This window comes from Podarcis muralis, chromosome 6 (assembly GCF_964188315.1).
Source record: "Podarcis muralis chromosome 6, rPodMur119.hap1.1, whole genome shotgun sequence".
Lineage (NCBI taxonomy): Eukaryota > Metazoa > Chordata > Lepidosauria > Squamata > Lacertidae > Podarcis > Podarcis muralis.
The window spans coordinates 45,041,934-45,065,634 of NC_135660.1; the positions used below are offsets into that span (position 1 = coordinate 45,041,934).

Here is a 23,701-nt window from a genome sequence, read left to right on the forward strand (position 1 = left end):
CCTATGGAATGGGAAGAAGACGAAAACCCTTGAAGCAGGAATGCCTGCTATGCTGCCATCTCCATTCCCTGTTTTTAAATGACTGGATAATGTGGATGGATGCACAGCAGCTTAAAACTCATAAGTCTTGAACAACTTAAAAATATTAAGTGGAAATTGCTTCATAGTAGAAATCCTACTCCTGCCAACCTAGCAGTTTGAAAGCATGTCAAAGTGCAAGTAGATAAATAGGTACCGCTCTGGCGGGAAGGTAAACAGCATTTCCGTGCGCTGCTCTGGTTCGCCAGAAGCGGCATAGTCATGCTGGCCACATGACCCGGAAGCTGTACGCCGGCTCCCTCGGCCAGTAAAGCGAGATGAGCGCTGCAAACCCAGAGTCAGCCACGACTGGACTTAATGGTCAGGGGTCCTTTACCTTAGAAATCCTACAGCAGAGGTGGCTAGGTTTTGGGTTGGTTTTTTTTTACATTAAGGGCAACACTGATAATTCACCTCAGTAATAGTTATAATCACTCAAGCAAGATTATAAGACCTGAGGGAGGTAGAACGCAGAGAAAACATTCAAATACACACAATGAAAGAATCTATATTCAACCCAACCTTTTAACTATTGCTTAAACCATTTTGACAGTGTATATTTCTTCTCCCATCTTTTTTGTGAAGGGGAAAAAGGGCAGATGAGAGAAACAGGATGAAGAGCCTTTCTTCATCGGATAGTTTATATTTGTCTAGATTAAATGCTTTACAAAATGGCATGCCACTGGAATGAGCAAATCCAGGCCTGCATTTGATAGAGGTGGGTGTAGCAGGAAAATAGGTATTTTAAGGACAAACTTGGTCTAGTACATTAAAGAAGTGGAAGCTTGCACGTACATATTCACACTATAACCTATGTATGGTACAACTCAAAATGACGAGACAGGAGTATGTGGGGGATGGAATAAAACTCAGTTCTGTAATACAGCTGTAGCTCATGGATCACTAATAGCTCCAAACAACTTTTGACAAGTTAGAAAGGCTACATCCACAACGTATATTTAAGGTACTCGGATATCACTTTTTAAAAGCCACTGCTTTCCCCCCAAGAATCTTGGGAACCGAAGTTTTTAAGGGTGCTAAGAGTTTTTGGAGATCCCCTCAAAGAGCTACTATTCTGGGAGTGGTTTAACAATCTATCATTCTTCCCAGGAAACTCTGGAAACTGTAGCTCTGTGAAGGGAATAGGGGCCTCCTAATAACTCTCAGTACCCTTATTAAACTACACTTCCCATGATTTTTTGGGAGAAGCAATGCCCATTTAAAATGGTATTATAGTGCTTTAAATGTGTGGTGTGGATGTGGCCAAAGACAATATAAAAGTAGTACGTGCACAACTGGTAAAACAAAAGAGGGTAACTCTTCCCACTTTCTTTCTTCCTGTTCCATTGGGACCTGAGTGCAACAGATTAAGAGGTGTTGCATTTGTGCAAAGTTAAATATTTGCAAGTGCCATTGGAAGTATAAAAGAAATTGGCACTCACCAAACTAGATTCTCTTCTTGGGGGAGGTCTGGTTCTTAGATTTGGAGAACCTAGTGAGAGAAGAAATATTCCATATTTAAACAGAACAGGCACATGCACATCCCAGCTTCAATGTTCTGCCAGCAATTAAAATAAATATTAATGTGTCCAAGAAAAATAAAATAATTTATTACAATAATTTAATAACAATTTTTAAGGCGCAAAGCCTTCCTGGGCACCTTATGTTTTTAAACAAAATACAAATAACATACTTATGAAAACCAACAGAGAAGTAAAGTCAGCATAAAAACAGGACTGACAACTCTCCAAGACTCCCACAAGCTCCAGATGTTTTAGATTACAACTTGTGCTAGCTGGGGCTGATGGGAGATGGGGTCCAAAACCACTGGAGGGCACCAGGTTGGCAAAGGCTTGTCTACAAGCTCTAAGAGGTATAGACAAATGAAAAGGTCTTCACCTGCCCCCACCCCAAAAGGGTTACTATGTGTTGAAGCCAGAACTGATCTGCTTTATCTGAGACACGGGAGAAGAATAATTAAAATAGGTGATTATTTTAATCTTGCCAAATTATGTTGGATGGAACTGATGGTGGGGGCAAGGTGCAAAGAAGTTAAAATAAAACCAGTGGGGTTTTGGAGTTAAGCTAACATAGTATGGGAATTTTGTTTTGTTTTTTATGATGCCCAGAAAGATGGCATGGCTATTCACAACAATGGAGCCCCTTTCATGTGATCTTTGCATGCAGAGAGGGGGACAAGATCACCATATGGCCCCTATCTCCATTCTGCACACCTTCAAGTAAGAACTGTATGGAGCCTATGAAAACAGAGCTGTAAATACAGATGACTCTCTCCATGGCTTTTGAAACCCTGACAGGATTATACTTCTGTGGGCTCTGTTCTGACCTTCAAGTGACTGTACTGAAGCAGAGCTTGCTGCCATGATTCCATGCCCCCTCTTTATGTCTGTTCAATCAGTCTAGATGTGAACAACTGAAAAACCCTTGTGCTAATATAGAAATCTAGACTTTTAGGAGCAGTTTACCAGAAGGGGGCGTCAGATGTCTTCCCAAAAGATGAGTCTATGCAGGAATCATGTCACATTCAGGATCATAGCAATCAATCACAGACTGGTGGTTGTCAGACTTTTTGCAGACAAACATCAGCCAAGGGGCCTAGCCAGGTGTAGCCTGCACTCCATATTAATATTCCACTCTGCTCTGCAAGAATTGCTACCATATGCATTCATTCATCTATCTATCCTCCCTCCTCCTCTTGTGCCAACTCCATTTTCACAAACCTCTCGTTTCAATCATAGTTTTTAATGGCTTAATTGGTATAATCATATAACTTTAAATTCACCCATTTTCTAGATTTAAGAATGAGATGGGGTCCCCATATGTTGTTGAATGACATTTCCCATCATTCCTGACCATTTGGCAAGATGAACGTGGATGATGGGAGTTGGAGTCCAACAACTTTTGGGGGCCCAAGGTAAAAGCACCAACCATCACACTTGATCACTGGGCCATTCTGGCTGGGCCTGGTGGGAGATGTAGTCCCCTAAATATCTGAAGAACTGGGCTGAGGAAGCTGCTCGCAACTAGTATTTTCCTCAATCCATCAGAAGTTGACCCTTCCAACCTGCCCCAGCAGTAAATAAGCAGCTAGGAGTCTACCATGGCCTTACTTATTTGAGCTCTTTGTGGCGCAATCCGTGCTATGGCTGGAGAACCCTGTGCCAATTTTGAAATCTGTTTGTCTTGAGTCATCATGGCATTGCCATTAGAATCATTGCATAAGATGGGCAAGCTTATTTCCTTCTTGGTGATGTGGGATTCTGCTGTTTCAATTTCTGACTGGGTTTCCTTGTCACTAGAGGATTTCTTATTCAACAGGTTGCTGATCTCCATGATGTTTCCTATAATTTCCACTGGCCCCGTCAAGTTCTTTTTCCTTGATGGAAGGTCATCTTTTGCTTTTTTCAGGTACGAGGCTGGGGCCCAGCCCTCTTTGCCTAAATACCTAGAAATAGAAAACGCAAATATATTCAGTTTTCTGTGCCTCAAAATCTGACATGGTGTTGCAGGATGATGTACAGGAATAGGATTAGAATCCCCATGAACACCTTAAAATGCATGCAAAAAAACCCTACTAATGGAAAGTGACTATAACCACACAGTTGCCGGTCAGTGCTGCAATACTGAATGAAGCAGAGATTATAAGCCTGTGGTCCTCTAGCTATGGTTAAACTCCAAATCCCATCAGCCCTAGCTACATAGCAACTGGTAAGTGTGCTCCAAGAATCCTACTTTGGAAATACAAAACCCAATAGTCGCTGGATCCTGGATGCTTCCAGGCAGTCCTTAATTTGCAAAGAGGTGATTGAGATATCACTAAATGGGTAGTTAGAGATGGGGTTTTTAGACTTGGGGATATTCCCTGGAAAGGGAAAAATGGGGGGTGGCACTTTTATGCCAACAATTCCACGTGGACATTGGAAGAGGGGGGGGGAAGCATGCAAGGGGAACACTGATGCCCATCTGGAAGCACCCCCTGCATTGGGGGAGCTAACCCAATAATAAAGTTTACTTTGAATCAGGGCTCACAAGGACTTAAAACCAGATGCAGTTACAAATGCCATGGGCTTAGTTGCAGAAATATAACCTACTCCTCTGCAATATCCTTCCTTCCCCTTTTACCCCTCTAGCAACTTTAGTTAAAGAGTACTCACAATTCCAGGTCTCTCAAACACAGAAGACATCCAAAAGATGTCTTTCTCAAAAAAAAAGGGAGAAAAAGTCTTGAGGCTGTTACTGGCATGCAGTCCAGGTTTTGCCACTTCCATTCTGGATAACTGAGCATGGGAGCAGCATGGGAAAGCCACTTCCACCACACTCTACAACTGTCCTGGGCAGTCCTCTCGCAGCCCTCCAATGGCAGCAGTGAGCAATGGGATCACTTCACTGCCGGTGAGCAAAGCTTTCAGGACTAGGGGCTGAGAGAAAATAGAACTTGTGGAAGTGAGAAACTGCCTACAGGAAGAAACAAGGCTTAACATGAGATTCTTTTCTTCAAATGCCTCATACTTTTACTTGCTCAACAACTCTGAGAGGAGGACAGCAATGTGATTGGTTAGTCAAATGAGTGCACTCTTAATTCTCTCCCCTCCCTTTGGGAGTCTGAAAGAGCACAGCAGGGGAGAAAAACAAAGCCTTTGATTATTGCAGTGATTATTAATACAAGATTATTTGACCACTCCCCCCCTTGTCATCAAGGTAGGCACACCCCATGGCTGAGGCTCCTCCCCTGAGCCTCACTGGATCACAGCCATGTAGAGCCAATGTAAAAGCTCAGATTTAATTCTGAAGCTCTGCAGGCATCTTCCACATCAGCTTTAAAGGAAGAAAAATGTGATTTGCAGAAAGATAAGCAAATCAGAGTAGTGGCCTTGAGGCCAAACAGCTTAAAATAAGGTTACCAGATTTTTTTCAATGAATCCGGAGACACTTTTCAACTTCAATGGATTTTGTATGGGGACTGATTTGTAAATCCGGGGACTGTCCCCGGGAAACGGGGACGTCTGGTAACCTTAGTTTAAAACAGCATTGCAATAGGGGCAGATGATTGGGGGCCAGGCACAAAAGATCCAGCTACCCCCAAACAATCCTGCTCCTAGGAGCTTTACATATGTGTAATCACAACGTAGAAGCCTAGCTCAGCACAAAAAATAGAGAAGTGCTTGGAGTTAGTTGCATCTAAGGACAAGCTCCACGATTAACTCTCATATGCCTATGCAAGGAGGCACAGGAGTTCTGAGCAGGATAAAAAGGACACTGGCTTTGCCAAAATTGGGTAGCAGCAAATTCATAGGGTATAAGTTTATCAGTGCTGCGAGCCATAATGTCTATACTGTGTCTGCACAGTTGGATGCAGTATGCTTCTGAATGCCAGTTGCTGCAAACCGCAGGAGGGAAGAATGCTACTGCACTTAGGTCCTGCTTGTGGGCTTCCCATGGGCACCTAGTTGGCCACTGTGAGAACAGCATGCTGGACTGCAAAGGCCACTGGCCTGATCCAGGAGGCTTATTCTTATGTGCTTACACTCTTGCATTCAGATTTCATAGATGTACTAGTTCCCTTGCATAGCACAACCCTAAGACTGGCCCAGGAACTTGTTCCATTCTACGTGATCAAAAAATTGCAGCAAAAATGCAAGCCAAACAAAATCTTGCAGCAAGTATCAAGGTTTATCCACCGAAGCAGTTTCTTGCTTTTTGTCCCTATAACAGTAATAGTTATAACCCCCACTTTTAAATAGGGTGCAGTCCTTTCATTAAGCCAGAGGTGCCAGCTTTCAAGGGCAATGGGGGGGGGGTGTCAGGAGAAGCCAGGGGCAGAGTTGAATACAGCGGCAGCACAGCTTCAATGGCAGGCCACTCCTCCTCCTCCTGCCACCACTAGCCGTGTGTGTGTGTGTATGTGCTTCAAACCTCCTTCCCTTGCACAGCTGCAGCAGGAGAAGAAGACGCCCCCTGATTCTCGTCCCCCATGATTTGGCGTCCCCCATGAGTTGCATTCTCATCCCCCATGAGTTGCATTAAGCACATTATCTGACAGGCTATTTGCTTGCACAGTCTCCCATAGCTGTGGAAGACAACAGTTCAATTAAGAGTTTAGGGTTAGAATAGTAACCACTTGTGAACCTTCTCAACATTCATAATACTGTACAGGAAAATGGAGCAGGGGAGGGAGGACAACATTCAGATGCACTGGAGAGTGGAATGCAACAAGAAGGTGGTAATATATAGAAGCGGCTACACTGCAAGTCCCGAAAAGTTTTTTAAATGCTGAATGAAAAGTTAGCATCCAAACTGTAACAACACTGGGGGGCGGGAGAAAAGGGGGGGGGGGAGAGGGGCCTCCATTTGTCTGAGCGTTTTCTTCCCTGTTAACATCTGCTTTCCAGCTCCAGAATACTGGAATTACTCCAGAGGGAAGGAAACCAGGAAGGGAAAAGCAGGGGAGGGGGAAGTAAGAATCAGTACAGAACCATGTATTTTGGAAACTATTATTTAAGGAGGTGAACATTAAAGACTTTAACGTGGAACTTATTACCTAATTATTAGTGCTTATCTTATTCTTGTGACACATACGTCATTATGATTATGCATTCTTGCAAGCATTTTTTGTGTGGCAAAAGTTCTGATAGCTGTAATAGTCCCACTTTGGTTTATTGAGCATTTATTCTGATTTGCTTGCAGCATTGTTTATAAATCTTTCCATTAATCATTCGGTCACCCTACACTTTTGAGCGCATTTCCCCATCACCTTCATTATTAGGGCCCCCTGAGAGTCAGGGGGCCCCAAGTATGTACACCAACATGCACCTACATCCTATGGATTTAGATGGGGGCAATTTCAAGTGGACTGCATCTGCTGTTCTGATGTTGCTGTTACAAGCATGACATTCTTAATCACAGTTCAGAACCAGCCTAAGCACTATATCTTATCTTTCATTCATTCTTGCCTTCAACTCGATTTATAACAGAGGAGAAAGAGAAAGCAAATTAGGAAATCCCTGTTTCATATGCAAGGACTCTTGTTATTGTGGACCAAAACCACATTCTTCCATGGAAGGCTGCCATGCCTTAGGTAGATATATTGGCAATGAAGTCTGCAGCTTCTGGTCAGCTATCCACTGTCTAGGAAAATCAGGTTTGTTAACCATAGCATTGTAGTGGATCCCATCTAAACATGCACAATGGAGATAAGTCTTGCCATGGACAGTTGGGGTGGGACCAGTAGGGAACCAGTGTGGTGAAGTGGTTAAGAGCGGTAGACTCGTAATCTGGGGAACCAGGTTCACGTCTCCGCTCCTCCACATGCAGCTGCGGGGTGACCTTGGGCTAGTCACACTTCTCTGAAGTCTCTCAGCCCCACTCACCTCACAGAGTGTTTGTTGTGGGGGAGGAAGGGAAAGGAGAATGTTAGCCACTTTGAGACTCCTTCGGGTAGTGATAAAGCGGAATATCAAATCCAAACTCCTCCTCCTCCTCCTCCTCTTCTTCTTCTTCTTCTTCTTCCTCTTCCTCTTCCTCTTCTTCTTATAATCCCCAAGCTTCCTCTGCTACATAAGGATGAATACTTCCTAGGCTTTTTTAAAGGCCTTCCAGTTTGGCTTCAGCCTAGACTGAATCTCTGTGAGCATGCATCAGCAAAGATAGCTTTTCTCTGCTTGTGCAGAATGAGAAAGTCTCCGGCATGCAAGGTGCCTTCGTCCAACTATGAAATAATCCCAAACAGCTAACACCAGGAGGCAAAGAAACTGAGCCAGGGGCAGGGGCTCTAGCCTGCTTTCATTTATGCCTTCCCCATTTGCACAAAATGTAAACACTGCTAAAAATTAGAGGCTTTGGTCTCCCTCTTCAATGAAAATACTGAAGACTGCAAGAGATTCTAGGCCCCTGCAGACCTTAAGATAAAAGGAAGGCTGGCAGTGACCAGAAAAAAAACTTTTAAAAACAAAAAGGGAGTTCAGCAATAACATCAGGGGGAGTTTGTGATATTGTTCCTCCTTCTGCAAAGAACTGTGCACTCTGCTCCTGAACCCTTGGCTTTGGATTAAAGTCCCATGGATGATTTAAAAAGGGAAGAATGTAGAGCTGACAATGGGCCAGCTATTCCCTGCTCATCACGTTGGAAATCTTCTCCCCTTCTATCGGCTTTCATTTGTTATTGATGGGAGAGTTAATCAGGAAGATGCAACAGCGAACATGTTTATAGAACACATAGAACTCTGTGTGGTTCCATTATTCATAGCTCCAGTGCCTTAAAGATGGCCAGACTACAAAGCAAATGACAACCTATGAAAAATATATGTTTCACATGCAAAAGGAAGTGAGCAATAAGGGGTAGGTTCATAGTATCCCAGGGTGGGGTGGGATCACCAGAGTTACCTAAAAGAACTCCTTATAATGTGGCAGGATCCACAGGTTTGTACCCTCCCTTTGATGGTTGTTTATAAAGCCACATAAGGAGCAGAATTCCACATCTTCTTTAGGGAACCTGTACCTTTGTCCAACCATTCTTTCAATTACGACAATCCTTTGGCCTCTTACATGAAAGGGAGCCCCATTAAATTCAGTAGGATTTGCTTCCAATATTTATCTGACTGCTGCAGTTAAACTTAAATGGCTTTATACACATTGCATCTTTCATCCCTCTCCTATCACCAAGCAACAGGAGTCTATTATGCTGAGCACTGCAAAGGCATACTGCTTACGTGGCATTTAATGTTTCTGGAGCTGTGCCAGTTTTTTTTTTTTTTTAAAGAAAATCCAGTTTATGCTTGAAATTAGTCGTTTACGGGCACCAGAAGAGAAAATTAGACTGCTTCCCCCCCCCCCGCCAGCGGTTAAAGGGATACCTGCTTTACAGGCCAAAGTGTAGCACCACAGAGACCTAACACACCACTGCTTCCTCCTGACTCCCCTAAAACGTTTCTTCTAAAATAGTCTATCAGCTATTTTTGCAAATAAACAAACACAAAAGCAAAACAAGGTTATTCATTGACCAACACATATTAACAAGTATTTGAGCTGTTGCTGTCATATAACTTGTGTTGTAGTGACGCACGCACACAACGGTAACAACTTTCCAAAGTTATCAAACATCACACCTGCTGACATTAATCCTATGCAACTTGTCCCACAGTGCTCCGTAGGTCTTACTCAAAGGATAATGTCCATAGGATTGCAAACTGGGAGACCCTAGCGGCTCACCTCAATCATTAATGAAGAGAACAACCACCCATGAGAGAAGATTTGGATTTTTTTCCAACTTGAAGGACACACATATCCCCCAGAAGCCTTTTTCCTCCCCGCACCCGTTTCTGTATATTGTACTTCATTATTTTAACTACATATTCAATATAATTTTAAGTAGCTTTGTACAACTTGACCAGCATTTTTGTTTTCAATATGCTGAGGTCCTTTCTTAGATACAAGCAACTTGTGAGATGCCGTGTTCACAAGGCTAGTAAGCAAAAGGCCTGCCAACACCAGAATGATTTAATTAAACCTTTACCTTATGTACCACCATCCTTCCAGGTTCTTCTGAATGACCTCCACAGTGACTCCTTTGTCAAACCCGATTTCATCCTTCCCCTGGCTGGTGTATGACTGGATTGTGACATATTTCTCTTCTAGCAAAGAAAAAGAGGGCAACATCAGTTAAGATCAAAACTGGCCCCAGCTGTTGCTCTTTCCTGATTGCTATTCAAAATGATTTCGCAGCAATTAAAATGTGGCAGCATTGCAGAGGTGGAGTCTTGCTTGTGAGGCCCTGTACCTATTAGCTAAGCATGCCTGTATCAGCTCCTCGCCACCGCCCTGCACCGTCAATGCCAACAAATGAGACAGGGTCCCTGAGGAGGGGTCTCCCCCATCTCCTACATATGGTATTGACAAAAATCAAGCTCTCTGCCAGAGTAGCAAAGCATCACTGGAGGAACTTGCTCCAGCTGGCTCCATTTAGCACACACATGGTTATGTTAAACATTGCATTACTGGAATCTGAATGCTGAAGCTGGAGTGGGACCAATACTACTCCAGCTCGAAGGAATGGACTGACCTATCATCTTCACACTCCTAGAAATAATACAAGTTTGCAGCACCAAGCTGCCAGTATTTGTTTTTTTCATGATTAGATCATATTGTACCTCCCCTAACTCCACTCCAAACCTCAGTGCTCCCAAGAGAAAGGCAAGTGTCACTTTCTAAGCATCTTTTTAAAAAATCAACATCGTTAATTCAGTGCTAGAAGTCCCGTTTTATCCACCCACCACAGGTTATTAAGTCTTTGCAAAGCCATGGAATCACAAAGCATTTTAGCTAACTGTGCACTTGCTATGAACTTTACCCAACTCTACACTAGGTCACAGTTGGGGGACCTGTGGCACTCCAGATGTGATTAGAGTCCCAACTCTCCTCAGCCCCAGCTAGCACTCACTGATGGGAGTTGTAGTCCAACAACATCTGCAGGGCCACAAGCTCCCCATCTCAAGCCATAACCACCTCCTTCCAAAACAAGAGTCAGGAGAAGAAAATGCCTCCAAGGTACCCAGAGACTCTCATCTGCATATTAAGATGCTAGCTAATTACATAAGCAAAGTTTTAAATTGACATTTCAGTGAATTTGGAAGACCTCTTGGGATAACAGATCATGTAAAAGACTCACCAATCAATGACTTTTCCACACTAAAGTCAACTCCTCCTCTAATTTTATAGTTGGTGTAACATTCACACTACTCTCCAGTCCAGTACCAGTTTCATAATCTTTCATTTGTTTATTTTCCAGACTGAGACATAGCAGGGTGGTGTTTTTTTTAATCTGAACGGCAGCCCCACAGACAGCTATCCTGTGAGCAGCATACAGAATCCAGAGACTAAAGAGAGGGGAAATGATCACAAAATGATGTGCTATTTCTTTATGTGTGTTTGGGGAGGTGATAGGGAGTCTTTCTGCTATTCTCCACAATGCATGAACTCTCTTGTGCTTGAGGATTACAAAATAAGTAAGTAAATGTTTAAATTGTTCACAAAATGGAAGAGATGGGGTTGCATTGCTTATCATTGGGTAGTTGCTTGTGCCATTCTGTTGAAGTCTCCCTACCCAACCCCACATGGGAGTCTGGATACCCATATTCTGCTATTTGATGTTCAGGAGGAAGGGGAGTTTATCCAAAGCAATATATTGACTGCAGTATATTAGTCCAGGATTCTCATCACAGACATACCACTTTAACCAAGATAGTGGTGAAAATGCTTCTCATGCAAATGCAAGGATTTTATTGGCAGATAAGATAGCCATTTATGCTGTCAACCTAACTATACACTTGGAATTGCAGAAATAGAGGGGAGGGGAGAAAGGATCCTAGATGTAGGCAGAGTTTCAGATCCCCAGGAAGTCAATACAGATAGAAGGGGTGGAGACAACAGCAAAAGGTAAGAGCAATACTTTTAAAAAGAAAGCTCCCTGGTGCAGACTGATCCCACCTTATCAGTTAATTGAAGGCTGGTGTCCAGAAAATAATGTAAGATAAGGTTGTTTGCCAGAATTCCCTAGATCCCAGGCCAGATCACACATTATGGCAACTATCTGGGTTGGAACTCAGTTGCATCAACAGCAGTCTGTGTGGAAACACAGTGACACATAAATAATTGATTTCCAATCGTACAACTGAATGATTGAAATTCCTCCTTAACTCGCACAGCAGTAGGTCTGAATTATAGTGTGGCATCATCAGTTCAACTTAAGGACTAGATATAGCTTGAGGAGTTCTAAAAATCTTATTGGCCAGCTATGAAGTTTTACACACACATTTAAGAAGGCAGGCAGAGGAGATAACAGCAATTCAACAGGGCCATTTTTGCTCCCTGCTCCGGATGCTGATGACATTCAATCTGAATATGCTGTTATCTGCATTAGCTTGTGGCTCAACTGGCACTGAGAAAACTTGAAAGCCTCTGCAGAGAGATCCATACTTCATTTTTTGTTTTCTGGAGATGTTGGCAAGGGACACGACTGCAACACACTCCAACAAAACCACAGCCTTGTTTCATTAGGATTACAGTACTGCTTTTGGACTCTTTATCACATATAGGACATGCTGAGCCATCAAAAACAAAAAGCAAACAAACTACATCACACAATAGGAGAAATTGCATTCCTTTGTGGGGAGACGCAGTCATCACCAAGAACTAAGACTTTTAAGGGACAGCTGAACCACAGAGCTGAACTGGTGTAGTTAAGCCCTCTTTTGTGGTAACGGCAGGGGGATAGAAACTGTCTAAGATCATTGTCACAACCTAATTGAACTATATTTCCTAAGATTCTTCAGTGCAGTGGGGAGAAAGCTTTTTAACCACAAGGGCAATAGGTGGCAGAGCAAAGGACCAGAACCTGGGATGGGCAGAACCAGCTTTGCCTTTATTCAGGGCTTTTTTTCAGCCAGAACTCAGATGGGTCCCATTGCCATCTAAGAACAAGGGAGGTGTTTGTGGCAAGTTCAAGCACCTTTTTCTAGGAAAACAGCCCTGCCTTTACTCCATCTCGCTCTTAAACACAAACATACACCTCTCTTTAACCCTGTCCCCTTGATCACCTTGAGACTGCAGGAAAGGTGAATGGCTGATCAGCAGCAAAAGTGGATGGGGCCCTCAGGGGCTTGGCAGGTCACCCAGAGAGTGTCTAAGTGCCCACTCACATGTATTTTAGAGGAAGCAATAACAGTTAAAAGTGTTTTATTGGTTGAAAGTGTAAATATGCCATTAGAAAAGGTCTATATTTTAAGCCCATATATGTTATAATAGTGCAGTTGCTGTGGATGAAACTGATCTGTGCAGGTACTTTGCCCTATCATTTCCTGCACTGTTATGGCAGCTGCACCATGGAATGGTGCCTGCCAAATCCATGTGCAAGCAGCTACCACCATACTATGGTAAGGGTCTAACTTTGAGTTGCTGGGAAAACAGTATGCAGCCATATATTTCTGTTTGTTAACTCAGTTTCAGAATCATGCAACAATTCCTTATCTTTCTACAGGTCTTCAACTGCTCAGAGCCCACCTAAGGGGACTCGTTAACAGCCATATTATTTTAAGGCTTTGGAAGTGAAAATATTAAACTGCTAGGCAAAGGATTTCAATGAGATTTGCACTTGACTTTAGATAATGCAATAAGCACAGGCTAGCAAGTGACTTCAGAAACCTCAGCTACACCCCCTCATAGCTAAAACATGCTGAAAATGTATCCCACTGTGACTATTATAATGAGACAATAAACTAACATCTAAACCCACATATTTATGATTTAAGAGTCATAAAGGGGGTGACATCACTACGCAATCAAAGCTCTGCTTTGTGCATCTTGCACATTAAAGCTTCTTTCTTTCTTCTTTTTTAAAAAGGCTCCTGCTGCAACAGTTCCAAGAAATAGCACCTCTGCTTTTATTGAGGCAAATGAGAGTGTAAGCATTGCATAAAATGAATGAAAACTTTGGAAACACCACCAATGAAGAAGCAGTAGAAGTATTAATGCCTTGTGCTTCCTGTCCCTGGAATGTATGAAACACAATCCGTGCATCTCTTTCACCCAGGAAATGCTCAAGTTATGATGTTTAATTCTATGTAATGAACACACCCAGCTGACAAATGTCAAAGGGGGACTGCTGCATTTGCAGGTTCTGCAAAAGATTCAGACACTTCTAATAAGGCTCAGTTTTGAAGCCAAATTTGCAAATGTCAAGCAGCTGAAGCTTTGCCCATTACAGACTCTACTTTCCAAAGGGTTGCTATTATTTGTTGTTGGGGGTTTTTTTGGGGTGTAAAGCCATCCAAAGTTGAACATGGGTCTTTCTGAAATTTGTTCACTTAAGATGAGAAAAGTAAGGCAGAAGAAGAATGAAGGAGAAAAAGAGTGTTGTCAGATTAAACCCCTACAGATATTAAAGCCCTGGTTATAGATTTGTTTTGCTGTGCTATTTTTAAGCCTTCTGTGCTGCAACAGGAAGCTATCATTAAAGTTTCCCTTTGCAGAGTGCTTTCACAGCAAAATATTATAGCATTTCCCAAATTACACTCATTTGGTTTCCTTACAGTGGTGGAAAAAGGGAGACCACAAACACACACACACACACACAAATGCACACACACACAGTTTATAAATTAAGCTGGCACTCCTTTGAGCATGGGTCCGCTTGTAACCCCAAAAGCAATTTGCGACAGTCTTCAGCTGAGGCTAACCGTAGAAAAAATTACAATATCAAATGTATGCAAGTCGGCATTTATGGGAAAAAGCAATGAAATGTTATCATTCAGAAGAATGACTAGTGTTGTATCCAGCTGACCAAGGAGGGTTTAAAAGGGGTCCAAGTAAGATAGTATACAATTCAGTTTTTAGAAAAACCTAAAGTGGACAATATGTGGTCTCTTAAGTTTTGTGAGCCATTTCTTGTTTGATATTTTGGTGTGAAGGCAAAAGAGATCACTTCTTTCAAATGAAATAAGTTAGTGGACCATCACAATCAATATTCTCTCCCATGTGATATTTCTTGCACCTGTTTTTATTTCAAGACAGTGCGCAAACCATTGGAAGCGAGGTCAGTTTCCTCACTTCAATTAATGTTAAAGTCCAACCATCCTTTGTGTTAGAAAGATCTCTGGTTGTTTGAAGACACAAACACGCACAACTATGCCACCTACAGATTAGAAGAAGAGGAGTTTGGATTTGATATCCCGCTTTATCACTACCCGAAGGAGTCTCAAAGCGGCTAACATTCTCCTTTCCCTTCCTCCCCCACAACAAACACTCTGTGAGGTGAGTGGGGCTGAGAGACTTCAAAGAAGTGTGACTGGCCCAAGGTCACCCAGCAGCTGTATGTGGAGGAGCGGAGATGCGAACCCGGTTCCCCAGATTAGGAGACTACCACTCTTAACCACTACACCATGCTGGCTCTCTGGATTACTTACTCTGACACACTACCACTGTATAATACCTTTGAAACCTACAAGATTACTACTCCCTCCAGACAGTGTTCCAGGGATTGTGCCAAAGTTAGCCAAGTTCAATTTTTCTCCTTCTTAAATCTGCATGTCTGAGATGGGGTGCATTCACAAAACAGCTGCCATGTGGCTTCTGCAAGTTGGTCCCTGTGGCAGCTGCTTCAACACAGCTTCTTATGCAGGGATCAAGCAATTTCTCATTGAACAAGATTAACAACTTTTGAGCCTTCCAGAAACATGGAGGAAGATCTATCAATTTGTGGTTGCTTGAGACAAATCGCTTGGTGGTGGTTTTCTCCATGCAAGAGAAGCAAGTAAAAACAGCCCTTTCCTGACGGATGTTTTACCAGCAAAGGTAACTTTGAGAAAAACACCTTGCATAGTATTCAGCTAAGTTTTACTGAGAGTAGACCCATTGAAATTAATTGGCAAAACTTTGTCAGGTTCATTTATTTCAATGGTTCTACTCTTGAGTAAAACTTGGTTGAAACTCCTTGTGTTTCCACATATCTGAACTGAATGGCAAATGAAAATAGTTATCTACAAGCTCAAGGGATGGATGTTTTCTGTTTCTTTCCTTTTCTCATTTTTTTTTTCAATTTTAAAAACTACACAAGCGTTCATATGCAGTTTTGTACACATTTCTTCTAACACATATTTTTGTGTGCATTTTTATTGGATATCCACATATGAAAAATGAGAGGACAGTTGTGTTCCCAATTTGCATACTTACTTGTGAAGTGTGGATTAGAATTGCATTAGAAAGGAAGCAAATCACTCTCTCCCCTCTCCCCTGATCTGATCCATGATCATCAGATGGATCCTCCTATGGATGAGGAGGCTGATCTGGCATGTATCACTGAAACTTGAGGGGGTGGAAACAGGGTGGAATCAATCTCACCCAGTTGTGCCCACCTGGGTAGTCAGTGCAGCATCAGGCCAGACTTGAGGGTTGGGGAGGGGGAGTTGCTGTGGTCTATAGAGATTCTCTCTTTCCAGGCTCTCTGTCCAGTTGGGGGGCAGGAATCTAGAGTGTGTGTTCCTGGCACTGGGCAACTGGGGCAGATTAGGGATTCTGAAGGTTTACCTCCCACCTTGCTGCCCAGCAGTCTCCCTGGCTGAGCTGACAGAGCTGGTCTCGGAGGTGGCTCCCCACCTGTGGAATGCTCTCCCCAGGGTAGTTCGCCTGCCGCCTTCATTATACACCTTTACGTGCTAGGCAGAAACGTTCCTTTTTAACCAGGCCTTTGGTTGATTTGATTGACATCCTATGCCCTTTTAAAATGTGGTTTTTTGGGGGGAGGGGTTATTGGGTTGCTTTTATTTTGATTATATATTTTGTGGTTTTATATTTTGTTTTGGGAACTGCCCTGAGGCCTCTGGGTATAGGGCAGTATATAAATTCTAATACAGTGGTACCTCAGGTTAAGAACTTAATTTGTTCTGGAGGTTCGTTCTTAACCTGAAACTGTTCTTAACCTGAGGTACCACTTTATCTAGTGGGGCCTGCTGCCGCCGCCGCACAATTTCTGTTCTCATCCTGAAGCAAAGTTCTTAACCTGAGGTACTATTTCTGGGTTAGTGGAGTCTGTAACCTGAAGCATCTGTAACCCGGGGTACCACTATAATTATAATATCTGTACAAGATACACCTTTCAGTTTCTTGAGACTGAGGTGAGATGCAAGTAGAATTGTCACACAATTTCCAGTGACTCAGTCGCCTTCTGTGACACAGGAAGGGCCACAGCTCAGTGACAGAGCATCAGCGTTGCATGCAGAAGATCCCAGGTTCAATCCCTGAAATCCCTAGTAGGGCTAGGATAGAACCCTGCCTGAAATCCTGGAAAGCTGCTGCCAGTCAGTGTAGACAACACTGAGGTAGATGGTACATGGTCTGCTCAGCATAGGATGCCTTATTACGTTCCTAAGAGCTGAGGCAGGGAAAGCTATCCCAAACGTTTAATTTGTGTCTCTCTGTGTATCAGCTGTGGGACATCACTGTGTGACCTGATCCAACTTTGAAACACTGGGAGCAGAGGCATGCAGTCTGGGGAATTATCTAATTAAGGCTCCTAAGCAACATCCAATAGCTCAAAATCTTCCAAACCACGGAAGAATTCTCCATAAAAATACTTTCCCTTCAGTCAGCAGTCTCTTTCACGCCATCTCCCTTTGCCTCCTCTGAACCCCCTTGGTCAAATAACCTCTGTCAGGACAAAGTCACTCCATGCCTGAGAACTGAGATAATCTAATAATGTTAAGGTTTTAGAGCATTTTCACATAAGACAAATCCCCACTAACAGTCTCTCACAACCTGGTGCCTTCCAAATGTCTTGAACTACAACTCCAATCAGCTTGGTAGGCCAAAATGTCTGGAGGCACCAGGTTTGGGAAGCCTTGTTTACTACCAGTTCTTACGACAACTGGCGCTCCAAATGATAGTAAATCAGTAACTTCAAGCCTGAAAAATGAGCAGTCTCTGTGATGGCCACCTTCCCAAGGGATAGTGTAAGACCCAAGGAGTGGCCTACAAATTTCACGATTCTCAGAAAGAATTAAGGAGATTTCGCCACATCCCTAGGCCTCACTCTCCTTTCTTTATGTGCAGCCCCGCTCTGGCAAATGAACAGGGCAGCGTTCTTCCCAACAGGCTGTAAATCAGGAGCATCAGATGTTCCCAGGAAGGTTTACAGTTTTTGCAAATGTTTCCAGTAAGAAGTGGCTTAGAGACAGGAAAGGCAAAAGTCATAACAAGGATCTCTCTTCTGTGTAGGAAACAGTATGTTCCCCTACATGTGTGCTATACCATATGAAGAGTACACAACTACTTTCACATGCACGAAATGCCCAGCTTGGTGTTATCGTCCCATTGCATTTATATTCAGCAGAACCACTGACACATGCCGTGACAGCCTCCTGTGTCATTTGGTATAAGTATACTGCTGTTCTGGTAGTCTGCAACAGGAAGCATGTAGCATTATTTGCAGTGCTCAGGTTCTGCCCCCACCCTGCTTCATGGGAAGCTTTTGATATTTGATGTTTCATTGTATTTTTACATTCTGTTGGAAGCTGCCAGTCAGATGAGAAGGGTACTAATAAATATTATTACTATTACTATTATTACTACTATGCTACATACCGGTCAATGGATCAGGGTTGGCTACCAACTCTGAGCTCTGCAGTGGGGGCAGGAGTGAGGGTGGGACATGGCATGTGGGGGGGAGGAAGAATTAAATTTCATGATTTAACTTCATCCACCAACCTAATCCTCAACCTTCAAGACACTATTAAGGGCTACAGTCAACATCCTCTTTAAACAGATTTCTAAAACATTCCTTTGCACAACCATTCTCAACTATAAACTTAATTTCTTGGCTCACACTATCAGCCTACTTAACTTTAGGTTTTAGGTACATTCCCTCCCCTCCCCATGGTCACAAGAACTACCCACAGAAAATAATTAAGAATGAAAGAGCCATATTTACATCAAATGCAAAAACTGGTCAAATTGGCCTTTTCCTGCTTTCCCTTTTTCGGTCACCTTAAGGACCTTCAGAAGTGATGCACAAGAGTTGCTTGTGAAAGCATACAGTGTCTGCAGAGGTGATTTTTGCTATTGGCTCCCATTTGAACATGCTCAGCAGGTAGCACACCTAAATGCCATCTAATTTTGCTGCAAGCAGGCTTGTTTCTACCGCAGAGAAGACAAGACCCAATAAAATGCAATACACCCGCCAGCAATCTGTAGCAATGTTGAATGGCAAGAGAAGCAGCAGCAGCCACCAGCATGTACATCCTTCAAGGGACCATGTCCCAGAAGTTATTCACCTCGACTCTGCTGCCTGTTGACCATCCCTCCCAGTGTCCATCGCCGGTCCAGGCGTCTCAGGTGTGCCTTGCGTCTCTTAGAAACTATTTTGGAAAATGGATGAGAACATAAAAAAGGAAAGAAAGAAAAATAAAATGTGATGGGTGGGTGGGTGGGGTGGGAACCAAACTCAACGTAAAACATGGTAACAATAAGGACTAGTCTTGTGTTAGCGAGGATGAGATGTAATAATACATTAGGATTAGTTTACAAGAAGTGATAAAATAAGAAACTACCTGAGGCCCAGGCACAAACAGGCTTTCTCATGGTTCTTCGTTTAGTGGACATAAAATCATACTAAATAACAACAGTAATGGGTTGTATGTATCCAGAATTTTGGGAAGTCTTAAGAAATAGACATCAATAATATCACAGCACCTTTGCTTAGAATGCAGGATGCATTTTTGGAGCATTTTTTTATGACATCTTTGTGGCATAGGAGCATTTTTTTATGACATCTTTGTGGCATAGGAACATTTGCAGCGGTTCTGAACCTGTGGGTCCCCAGATGTTGTTAGACTACAACTCCCATCATCCCGGAGCTCTGGCCTTTCTAGCTAGGGGTGATGGGAGTTGAAGTTCAATAACATCTGGGGACCCACAGGTTGAGAAAGGCTGATTCAGAGGCTTTGCCAAAGTTGGAGCCTGTTCCTTAGATGACTCTGCATGAGCAGAGGGGAGGTACAAATCTGCACCATGCAGGATGGAACCTTTAAAGAGGCCTCTACAATCCGATGAACACCAATTACACCATTGGTTTGCTCCCATCAGCCCCAGCTAGCATAGCATAAAGGATATCCAAAAACATCAGTAGTGCAGTGAGTTCCCCATGTCTGTCCTGAGTAAAGATGCTACAAGTGCACCCCAACTGTATCTCCCGTTTGTGGATATGAATTTTTCCTCTGCACGAAGGCTGAAAGGAGTCTTAATGTCACGCACAACTCTGTTTTGGGACAGCATTCTCTGTGCAGTTATTTATGAGTTGGATAAAGATGTACATACAATGGAACATGACAAAAAGTTAACACTAAAAGGGGAACAAATACTATGATAGACTTGGTCAGCACTAAGCAAAATAGGGCAGTTAATGGCAACACCTTTTGCTGTACGCAGATTCTGATAGCATCTTAGACAAAAAGACTTGCAAACTGGGACAAAACCAGAATAATATCAACTATATAATATACTATTCGCATACATCAGGAAAAATATATATTATGAAAACAATTTCATAAATTATATAAACTCCTCTCCCCCACTGTGGTCTATGAAAGATTCAAGATAAGCTGAAAAAAACAACTCAAATAGCTGTGTTAAATCTCTTATGGAAGAACATGGGTGCATTATTATATACAAACCACACGTGTCTAGACCACAATTTCTAGAAATCCAGCATCATTATAAACACAAAAGAATCAGCATTTTTAGAAAATATTTTATTATGCTTTAGAATAATGCCACAACCCATACAAGTGTTACTTCTATGATATGCTGTAAGGCGTCCAGAGTGGCTGGAGAAACCCAACCAGATGGGTGGGTTATAAATAAATAAATAACTAAATCTATAACCTCTTTTCCTACCAGATCAAAGTAGCCTAGGAAGGCATTTATTCTTCCCCTCAAATGGCATAAATAACTGTCAATAGGTAACCTACTAGCCTTTGTGCTGGTCTTTGAGATAGCTATGCTTATTCCTATAGGGTAAAGGTGGGTTTTAATTATAATTCCTCACCCAGATCAATTACAGCTGTTTCTTACCTTCCCCTCCTTTGGACATGTTAATTTCAGAATCATCTCTAACTCCACTTTGGGATTCCAGGTAAGTGGCAGGGACCCAGCCCTGCTCTTCCGAGGTACTTACAAACCACCAACCTGTGAGGGTAAGGAAAGAATAAGAGTTAATTCACTGCAGAATCACTGTCCCCTAACAATTTCAAATTCTTCAAAACCAGTCTGTTATTCATCCTGGTTATAATGCTAGCACTATATTATAATGCACCCGTTTCTAAAGTTCCTTTTACACTGTATTCCTTTTACTGTATCATTATGGAATCGTGGCTTTTTGATCAAGATAACACTATGTCCTGCTAAATTTAATTCACACTGCTGCGTGTGGTGTGATACAATAGCGGACATGAATGTTTCTGTTCCCCTGTCATTCGCCCATGATAACGGAGGAAAAGAACTGTATGCTGGAATTCCACCCAAATTTTGTCACATGGCGTGATCCATGCAAACTACAGGAAAATTACAGCACAAAACTCCTGCATTTACCTGGGTTAATGGGATTGGAAAATTGTCCGTCCCCCCCCCCCCCCCCGGAAGCAATTAACGCAGAAATGAGTGCTAAACTTATGCTAGATTTCCAGAAGTGTGAACGAGCATGTAAATGATCAGGGAAGGAAACACCAGGAAAACAGAGTAAAGTGTTGTCTGAATGCCATTTAAGAGTTGTACTCCTGTTCAAGACTCCAACTACCCTGGAATAAGAACCTCCATAGCAGGATGGGGAGCACAGCAGGACTAACAGAGGTGTATATGGTGGTGGGGAAGAAATTAAAATGTCATTTTCTGTCTTCCTCCTGTCCTGCCCAAGGCTTCCCTTGCTGTGCTATCCAGCATTAAAGGGTTCAGAGTTGGGGCTCGATGCCAAACATTTTATAAGTATACAGCAGGAGGGGATGAGTCTGGAAAGGGGGGAAGGGAAACTTTTTGCTCGCCTTTTCCATAAAGTAGGAACTGCAAGAACTGCAATTTTTGTATAGAAGTTGGCATATTGCTGGTGGAAATAAAATCACCTACTTGCCAATGTAGGCACAAAAATGTTCTGTATTCCTGGTAAAAAATCAGACAGGTTGCACAAATTTCCTTTATTAAAATGACTCCACACACTTTGAATAGCTTTTGTAGCCCCACATAATTGTGTCCAAATGCAGTGGAACTCCCCTGGACTATTCAATTAGAAGTGAGAGTGGAAATTCAAATACTAAAGTTGCAATTAGAATTGGTTTCTTTTCACAGTGCTGCCAAAACACATTAGCCCTAACACACTGTGGGTCACACCATAACTAAGGTTCTGCTGCTGCAAGTGTCTGTGGGCAAATTTCCACTAACAGGATGCTGCTTCCAGTGGAAGTTTTTGCTTCTCTCCCCTTCTCCCTGCAGTGCTTATGGTTAGCATGAGGGGCAGGGCAGCCGGGAGGAGCAGATCTCCACTGGATTCCAGTTCCCCCTGTAAATGAAAATAGCCCTTCTGATCATGGGTTAGGATCTAAGCCAATAAAGAACCACAAAGGACAGAGAATATTACCCAGACATAGCCAAGGCTGTGCACTTTGCTTTCACTTTTAAATAAAAACAAAATGCCTGTGTGAATTCTACTTCATAATATGCTCCCTTTTGGATGGAAATTAACACTCTGCAAAGTTGGATAATTCCTTTCCTATTGGTAATCTTTAGCATATGGGTGATGTTAAACAGAACAATTAATGAACTTGTAAATATATATATTCTCACTGAGGCAAGCAAAGACACTTGCTTAAAACATAACCTTTTAAATGAAGTGGTTAATGGTCCTTCACAAAGCCCAAGTGTTAAGTGCAAATTAGATGCTTTTACTATTGCCTACTTCTCTCTGCCTCTCCCAAGGCACAGAGGCTGAGAAGAGTCAGCTGAAGTTTGCAAGAGTGAGAGATGGGGGGAGGATAAGTTGGAGCAAGACCTAAGCCTTCTACCCATACCCTTGGTTTATGAACTAGATAAAATGTTGGTTTTGAAGCATTGAAAGATGCCTTTAAAGAGAGGGTGGGGAAAATAGCTCTTGGTTTTTGGAGCTGGGCAACCAAAATGAGGGAAGTAGAGAGGGAAAACCAGAAGCAGGTGTGTGTGTGTGTGTGTGTGTGTGTGTGCGCGCGCGCGCGCGCGCACGCAGCATGGGCCAGAGCATTTATACCAAACTCCCAGGGCTAAACACCAACCCAGGTACCCTGCTTTGAATTTAAAATATGCATGGAGATAGGAGACTGCAGTTGTACAGTGGAGAAAGAAGAGCACTCTGTACATGCTCACTCCCCACATATTCCAGGACTAGTAAAACAAGACTCAAGATGAACCCTGTAGTCTTGACACGAGTTAACTTGGATAAGGGAAACAGGCAAAAACAGTTGCTTATCGCTACAGCGACAGTGTTGCTGAAAGGAAAGTGAGAATGGGGAAAGTAAATCGTTTTGTAAGGGAAACGTACTATATCCACCACTTGTAGTTTGCTGGCAAAGAAGTGGGGCCCCATTGGATACAGTAGGGCAAACATATATAGGATTTAATTGAAAGCTTGTGGAGGAAGACGAGAGGTTGTAGCTGTTGGAAGTGGCAAGCAAAAAAGCACCCTGCATTTGAATCATAGAATCATAGAGTTGGAATAGACCACAAGGGCCATCGAGTCCAACCCCCTGCCAAGCAGGAAACACCATCAGAGCACTCCTGACATATGGTTGTCAAGCCTCTGCTTAAAGACCTCCAAAGAAGGAGACTCCACCACACTCCTTGGCAGCAAATTCCACTGTCGAACAGCTCTTACTGTCAGGAAGTTCTTCCTAATGTTTAGGTGGAATCTTCTTTCTTGTAGTTTGGATCCATTGCTCTGTGCCCGCTTCTCTGGAGCAGCAGAAAACAACCTTTCTCCCTCCTCTATATGACATCCTTTTATATATTTGAACATGGCTATCATATCACCCCTTAACCTCCTCTTCTC

General features: G+C 42.8%; 1 protein-coding gene across 15 annotated transcripts in view; it reads right to left on the reverse strand.

Moving 5' to 3' along the window:
* The window catches only part of SH3PXD2A (SH3 and PX domains 2A), a 241,172-nt gene that overhangs the window by 11,189 nt on the left and 206,282 nt on the right, over positions 1-23,701 (reverse strand). For 13 of the 15 annotated variants that reach the window (XM_028730368.2, XM_077930205.1, XM_028730364.2 and 10 more), the window contains 5 exons: positions 20,710-20,823; positions 18,912-18,995; positions 9,608-9,725; positions 3,210-3,544; positions 1,521-1,570 (listed from right to left, as the gene is read on the reverse strand). In XM_028730368.2, coding sequence (XP_028586201.2) covers positions 1,521-1,570; positions 3,210-3,544; positions 9,608-9,725; positions 18,912-18,995; positions 20,710-20,823 — 701 coding nt within the window. The remainder of the gene's footprint in view (positions 1-1,520; positions 1,571-3,209; positions 3,545-9,607; positions 9,726-18,911; positions 18,996-20,709; positions 20,824-23,701) is intronic. The other 2 variants (XM_028730369.2, XM_077930207.1) reach the window with 1 other exon arrangement.